The sequence below is a fragment of the Elephantulus edwardii genome, unplaced genomic scaffold (genome assembly GCF_000299155.1).
Source record: "Elephantulus edwardii isolate Elephantulus edwardi_28Jun2011 unplaced genomic scaffold, EleEdw1.0 scaffold00395, whole genome shotgun sequence".
Lineage (NCBI taxonomy): Eukaryota > Metazoa > Chordata > Mammalia > Macroscelidea > Macroscelididae > Elephantulus > Elephantulus edwardii.
Genome location: NW_006400145.1, coordinates 1031666 through 1039860, shown reverse-complemented (window position 1 = coordinate 1039860; position 8195 = coordinate 1031666). Strand labels below are relative to the sequence as shown.

Below are 8195 nucleotides of genomic sequence, written 5' to 3'. Positions count from 1 at the left end.
TGCCACAGGATATGGCAATGTTCAGATCTGTTATTCGTAAGGTTACTATGAGTTGTAGTCCACTCAACCAACAACAGCAATACAATGTATTAAGCTTTGTGTTATTTGAGATATCTAATCTTATTTAAAATAAAAGCATAATGGAACTCTCTCCATATTTTTAAAAATTCAAGTATGAGAATTAGGATATGATAACACTGAGTGCACTACTATAACTTAATATGTATCCATGTTTTTCAGATTTTATTACGTATGTGAATCACCTTGATAACACCTAGAGCCTCATCTCTGTCATTTATGTCAGTAAGGCTAGGATTAATCTCATCTGAGAGTTATACTTTTTTATATTTTGAGAGACAATTGTTTAGAGTACAGATGTCAGATTAAGGGAGAAGTGAAAAGAAATAGAGAAAGCTTGGAGTAGAAGCAGATGGAGAAAGACAAAGAGAAATTAATGCCTTGTGGAAAAATGTTGTTGTAATTACTGTAAATAGAAGATGTTTATAGTGTTTATAGTGTGGGCTTTTTTAGCCATTACCTTAGCCCCTCTGGTTTCCAGTTACCTAAGTGCAGACACATGGCCTTGGAAATCATCAACAGCTGTGGGACTAGGATAACAGAGAGTGTGTTTCCCACACTGAGCAGCAAGATTTGAGAGAGACTGAAGCAAGACCCTAGTGAAAGCAAGAACCTATTGGCAAGACCATGGTGATGATGGCAGAAAGACTGTGGTATTGCTGTGGTTAAACTCTGACAAAGAGTAACCAAAGGAGGCCCAAGATAGAGACCACAGTTAAAGGTTTTTGCTGTTTTTGTTGGATGAGAAGAAGGAAAAGCTGACTCCTAAGCCTGGACTAACTGAGGAACTGAAAATTGTGCTTCGGAACTTCTGAGCTAAACCTGGATGTACACTGGGTAATATTCTTTGCCGCCCACACTCTCCATCTTATTTCCCTAATAAACCACATTCTTGGTATCACAATTATGAGTAAAGTCTGTGAGTCAGCTATGAATAAACAAACGTCTTGCTGCTGGTGTGTAGTTCATTCTAAAGGCACCATGGGGCTGGGCTATGGTCTCTTTATTTGCTTTCTGCTCTGGAGGATGTAGAGGTTATAATATTCTCAATCTCCCTTGCTCTTTCAAAGAGATGCTCACTGTCCTTTGTCCCCATGTACCATTTTCTGTTCTTTAGGTCATGTTGTAACTAGAGTAATGCCTGGGAAAGTCAGAAATTGTATAAGATGGAGAACTATCAGTGAAAGAAAACAATAATATTTTCCCTAAATTGTTGATAGGTGCAGTCAGTCTAGTCGCTTGTGACTCATAGTGACCATATGCATAAGAGCCCTAAAACCCTGCTCTATCCTGTGTCAACCTGTCTCCAACACACCCACGTCCACTACCCCAATCACTGAATCAATCCTTCTCATCGAGAGTCTTCCTCTCCTGCGCTGTCCCTCCACTCTGCCAAACATGATGTCCCTCTCCAAGGACCAGTCCCTCCTTGCATGCCCAAAGTATGTCAGACGAAGCTTCAGAATCCTTGACTCCAAGCTTCACCCTCTCCAGGACAAACCTATTTTTCTCCTAGCAGTCCATGATATATTCAACACTCTTCTCCAGCACCACATCTAAGTAGAGAAGTAAATTATTAAAAAATAACTGGAATAGTATATAGACAAGGAACTGCCAGAAATTCAAGCTGGATTCAGAAGATACTATGGAATTAGGGAAATCATTGCTGATGTCAGATGAGTCATGGCAGAAAATTGAGAATGTTGGAAAGATATTTACTTGTGTTTTACTTAAAAGCATTTGACTCTGTGGACCATAATAAATGATAAATAACATTGAGAAGAATAGGATTCCAGAACAAAAGCATTATAAGAAAATGTGGAAAGAGCTAGAGTTAGAAAATAAAAAGAGAAGGACAGTATTTTCTCTACTGAAGTAACTTGGGTTTGCTGTGATGCTGAATGCTGCGCCATAAGTGTTTCAAACACCATAAAGTTTACCCATTGTGGACAGTGTTTGGTGGAGCTCCCAGATTGATTCAGGTTTGGAAGCAGGAGTAGCATCCACTTCCTAAACCACATGTCTCTGGGAATTCTATGAACATAGAGAAATGATGATTGTTATAGAACAGGTTTCAGGTCTTTTGTTCACTGGGTCACCATCAGTCATACTTGACTTAATGACATTTAAAAATAACAATAACAATAACAACATAAGAATTTTTAAATCCTGTGATAATAGCATTGATAATAAGAGTAGGTATGGAAAGTATAAAATATAGATTTGAAATTATTTTAAGATGAGCTTCTTGACACTCTGTTATAAGAGATGAATAAAAAGTTGTGAACAACTCCTTTTCCTTATAATTACACAGAAGCATATAAGAATGTAGCAAAATATTGGCTTAATATTTCTAAAGTTCCAATAATGCTGCATAAGCAACCAAGTCTTTATGAGAACTGTACTTCTGTCTTCAATTTCAAAGGTATTTCTGCTGATGGTAATTTTACTCCATGTTTGTACATGCTTGTACCAGTGCAAGAAATGGCTTATTACAAACCTTTAACACATTATATTCTGCTTCTTCTCCTGTAATAACATCAATTTTCTCCAGCAAGCATTTTGGTGTTGGTGTGGAAGAGAAAGCAGCAGCTGATTCAATTAGGGATATATTTTTAATAGAATCAATTCCTAAGACAAAATGGAGAGAAAAAAACAGAAAGATCGCTTGTTTGTTTCCCCTACAGTAAAAGATCTTTTTGTTGCTCCTGTTATCATGCATGTCTTCTTATGAGTTTATAACAATGAGCATTTTTTTTTTTTTAAAAAAAAAGGATTCAAGTTTAGGTAGAATTTCATTATTGATTTTCTGTGTGATTAAATTAAAACAGACTTTAAGTCATGAAACCATTTTTACGTGTGCCAGTCTTTACCAAAAGATTGAAAACACTGGGTAACTCATTTTTCAAGTTTATAAATATTGATCAAATGACATGAAAAATAGGCAACAAGTTAATAGAAAAAAATATTTTCACAAGTGAAATACATCTTACTTGAATTTGGAGAGTTGATAGTTGATGTTAGAGCAGAATTGACTGGTTGGCCCATTGTGTATGACTCACTTTCACATTGAGACTGGCTGACTTTTTTAATACCCTAGGGTGAAGGGGAAAGACTTATTATTTCATTTCATTCCCATATTTGATTGAGCCAAAGTATATTTTTTTGCTTTCCGTTTCAACATGATAGATAAACTCAGCTATGATTTTGCTCTGTGCTCTCTAGATGCTGAATAAGAGACTTTTCTTATTGTTAGTGAATCTTTGGTCCTAATCCTCAGAAAACATGACTAATTCCCACCAGTATATTTTAGGAAGGATCAAGTCCCAGCAACAAAGGGAGATATTCTTGTGACCTAAAGGTAACCTTTGTTTCATGCCCTTGTACAACTGTTGTTATATACTATCCAACCAGATACATTGATGCGGTGACTGCCACAATGGGCTCTAGTACATCAGGAAGTGTGAGAAAGGCACAGGAAAGGCCAGCGTTGAGATCTGTCATTCATAACTCGACAGCACATAATAACACAACGACAACAAATCACATAGGAGGAGATTGCACAACCTTCTCCTGCAGAGTAGCTAATGGATTTAAACTGCATCCCTTTGGGTTGGTAGCTCCTAGGCCACCAGAGCTACCCTAATTGAATAAAATCACACTATACAGAGGTGTAGTCTACTTGTTTCAAAGTATATGCCCAACATTCATACTTGCTATCCATTTCATGTTGGGAACATGTTGTCCTAAGAACACACTAAATATATTAAAGAACATCTTTTTAGAAAGAATCCTCTATTTTCCTTCATGACAATTTTTGTCAATAGTTGCTTCTAAGGCTGAACTCTGCAACTGTGTTGAATCAAAGTCTTTCTCTTTTTAAAAAAGTAATGCATAATTGCCACACCATTCATGATAATGTGTACCACCTGCAGAACAGGGAGAATTAAGACAAATAGTGCTTAGGCACTTAAGCACTTACATCTTTTTCATTAGGAATTACAAATCCTTTCACTTACTTAACTAAATGTCAAGATAATCCATTAAAATTGGGAGAGATGTTGTAGCTAGCTGTCCTTATGTTGCCTCCAATTCACAGTGACCCTATACCTGATAAAGAAACCCTGCTTCATCCTGTGCCATCTTCACAATCTCCAATGTTCATTCCATTTCATTGAGGGTCTCCTTTTTTTCATCAACCTTTCACTTTTCAAAGCATACTGTCCTTCTCCCAAAATATGTGAGACAGAATCTCACTTTCCTTGCTGCTAAGAAGCATTCTGGTTGCACTGCTTTGACAGATTTGACAGGTCTTTTGGCAGTCCACATGAAATTTAGTATTCTTTGCCAACACCACGGTTTAAAGGCGCCAATTCTTTCCAGCTTTCCTTATTCATTACCCACATTTCACATGCATATGAAACATTTGAAAATATAATTTGACAATATCAGGTGTACCTTAGTCTTTAGACAGACATCCTTGCTCTTTAGCACTTTATAGACATCCTTAACTGCAGATTTACCCAATGCAATGGCTTTTGATCTTGACTGCAGCTTCCAAGGGTGTTGATTGTGGATCTAAGTAAAAGGAAATCTTTAACAAATGCAGTCTTTTCTACTTTGTCATGGTCCAGGTATGAGAATTTTGGTTTACTTTCTTTTTCAGTCTTAAGCTTCATGATTAATAAGTTATCTTTGTTTTCCCCAAGGTTGTGTCGTCTGCATACAGCAGGTTGTTGAATCTCCTCTTAATCTTGATGTTGCATTTATCTTCTTAAACTGTAGCTCATCTTCTTAATCTGTTTGCTCAGCATACTGATTGAATGTAGTTTTTGCCGTTGGGTACCAGCCAGTCAGAACTGACCCATATTTGACCCTCCAGTGGGTTTTCAGAGGCAGTTAATCCATTAGGAGGAGATACACTATTTTCTACCATGGTGCAGTTGGTGGGTTCAAACATTGAACCTTTGCATTTGCAGCACAATTCCTTTCCACTATGCCACCAGAGCTCCCTTATTGAGTTAATATGTATGGTGAAAAGATAAAACTGACCACCACTTTTCCTGATTTTAAACTTATAGTATTCTGTTCTGTTTAAACAACTACTTTTCGATGTACAGATTCTGCATGAGAACAATCAAGAGTTTCCATTCTTATTAATACTATTAATAATTTATTATGATCCACATATTCAAATGCATTAACATAGCAAATAAAACACTAGTTGTCTTTCTAATATTCTCTGCTTTTAGTTATGATCCATATGACATCAGCAATGATACCCTTCATTCTGTAGCCTCTTCTGAATCCGTCTTGAATTCCTGACAATTCTATGTACTGCACTACCTGTTTCTGAAAAATCTTCAACAAGATTTTAATAATGTGTGGTACTAATGATTGTTTGTTGCTTTTATATGTTGTCTAGTCACCTGTGACTCATAGCGACCCTATGTACAATAGCCCTGAATCCTGCTCTGTGCTGTGCCAACTTTACTGTCTCTGACACACCTACCCCTATTACCCCAGCCACTGTATCAACCCACTTCATCAATGGTCTCCCTATGTCCACCCTACTGAACATGATTCTCTCTCCAAGGACTGGTCTCTCCTTGCAACATGCACAAAGTAAGTCAGATGAAGTCTCAGAATCCTTGCCTCCGTGGAGCAGCCTGGTCTCACCCTCTTTAGGATGAACCTGTTTGTTCTCTTGGCAGTCCATGGTATAAGTCAATACTCCAGTACCACAGCTCAAAGTGAAATTGTTTGACAATATTGGCATCTTGCTGTATCATCTGTTTTTGAAATGATCACAAATATGAACCTCTTCCAGTCAGTTGACCAGCTATCTATCTTCCAAATTTTTTCACATGGGCAAATGAACACATCCAAGGTTACATCTGTTACTGAAACACCTACATTGGTATTCTGTTAATACCTGTAAACTTATTTTTTTTTTTTGCTGATGTTTACAGTGCAGTTTGGACTTCCTTCTTCAATATCATTGGTTCTCTGTTATTTATTACTTCTTGGAATGATTGTACATTGACCAATTCTTTCTGGTAGATTGACTACACATTCCTCCCATCTTCTTTTGGTCTTGCCTGCACCATTCAAAATTTTGTCTGTATAGTCCTTCAATGGTGCAACTCAAGGCTTATTATTTCTTCTTCAGTTCTTTCAGCTTGAAAAATGTTAAGCATGTTCTGTGCTATTGTCTTTCTAACTTCAATTTTTTCTCATATTTCACTGTAATACTTTGTTTTGTATTCTCAAACTACCCTTTGAAATCTTCTATTAAGGTCTCTTACTTCATCATTTCTTCCTTTTTCTTTAAGCTTCTCTATGTTCTAAAGCAAGTTTCAGAGTCTTATCTGACAACATTTTTTTCTTCTCTTTATTTCCAGTTATTTTTAATGTCTTTTGCTTTCTCCATGTATAATGTTCTTAATTTCATTCCACAACTTATCTGACCTCATTTGTGAGTGCTCAGTGCATCAAATCTATTATTGAGATTGATTCTAAATTCAGAAGGGCAAAATTCAAGATTGTATTTTGGCTCTCCTGGCCTTGCATTAATTTCCTTCAGTTTCAATTTGAACTTGCATATGAACATCTGACGGTCTGTTCCATATTCAGTACTGACTGATGGTGTTGAGGTTCTCTACTACCTCTTTCTACAGATGTAGTTGATTTGTTTTCCACATATTCCTTCTGATGAAGCCTATGTATAATGCTGTTTATTGCTGTGTGCTGTTAAGTTGAAACTGACCCATAGCTGACATCATGGGGCTTTACAGAGGCAGTAAATCACATGGGAGAAGATTGTCCATCCATCTCCCACAGAGCAGCTAGGGGGTTTGCACCACACACTTTTGGGATTGCTGTGGAGATTCTTAACACCAGACCAACTGTTTCAATTTCTTCTAAAAGGTGCTTGTGATGAATAAGTTGTTGGTAGTACAACATTTTGTCATACAGTCTTTGCCTTCATTTCTGTCACCAATGCCATATTTTCCAACTATGCATCCTTTGCCTTTATTTTCTTTTGCATTATAATTACCAATTATCATTTTCAATGCATTTTGATTGCATGTTTGATCAACTTCACACTGTAAATATTTGTAGAAATTATAAACTTTTTCATCTTTGAGTTTAATAGTAGTAGTAGTAGTTGTTGTTGTTGTTATGTGCTGTTGAGTTGCCTGCAACTCATAACAATCCTTTGTCCAACAGCCCTATACCTTCCTCTATCCTGTGCCAATCTTATTGTCTCCGACACACCTACCCACATTACCCTGGTCACTGAATCAATTAATCTCTTTGAGGGTCTTCCTCTCTTATGCTGTCCTTCCACCTTCCTAAGCATGACGTCCCTATCTTAGTAGTTGTTAGGGAAATTTAATAGATATATAAAAGGCCTTATATGTATTTGGATATTATTCTGTCACTACAGATTGTACTTGAGGATAGATCTTGAAATTTTCCTTTTGAAGACAAATATGACATTTTCCTTTTGAAGATAAATATTCCTTTTCAGTTTTTCATCATCAGCTTAGTCAACCTTAATATTATTAAATTAGAAATAGCCAATATGAGTCCATATCAGTTAACTAATGTCCAGAATATAAATATTTTTGCTGGGTTTTTTTTACAACTACCAATTTTCCTAGATGCATACTTTGTACATTTCATGTTACAGTTTACAAAATGAATGTTTGCAGCTGTTTCTCCTAATTCTGAGTCATGCCACATCAATCAGCAAATGAAAATTTTTCATTAGGTGAAAACTTTAGCATCCAGGTCATTGAGGTAGACTCAACTTTGATGTGACAGCTTTTCTTCAGCCATGTTTTCAGTCATATGTTGTTACCTTCCAACTTGAGGACCTTCTCTACTGGCTAAATATATACTATGAATAACAGCAGAATGCTGATAGAGAGAAAAATATTTTTTTAAAAGACAAGGAACTCATGTCATATTATTCAAAATGGGTGATCCTAGAGGACATTATGCTGAGTGAACTATCTCAGTCACAAAGGGACAAATACTGCATGATGCCGCTGTTGTAGAATGGGTCTGACATCAGGATTGGGGTATGACAGAAAAAACTGGATAAA

At 36.5% G+C, this 8195-nt stretch overlaps 1 protein-coding gene across 1 annotated transcript in view; it reads right to left on the bottom strand.

The window, feature by feature from the left end:
* The window catches only part of RANBP3L (RAN binding protein 3-like), a 58597-nt gene that overhangs the window by 32673 nt on the left and 17729 nt on the right, over positions 1 to 8195 (bottom strand). Inside the window, exons 5-6 of the mRNA XM_006902355.1 lie at positions 3072 to 3174; positions 2579 to 2709 (exon numbers count right to left, since the gene is read on the bottom strand). Of these exons, the coding sequence (XP_006902417.1) occupies positions 2579 to 2709; positions 3072 to 3174 (234 nt within the window). The remainder of the gene's footprint in view (positions 1 to 2578; positions 2710 to 3071; positions 3175 to 8195) is intronic.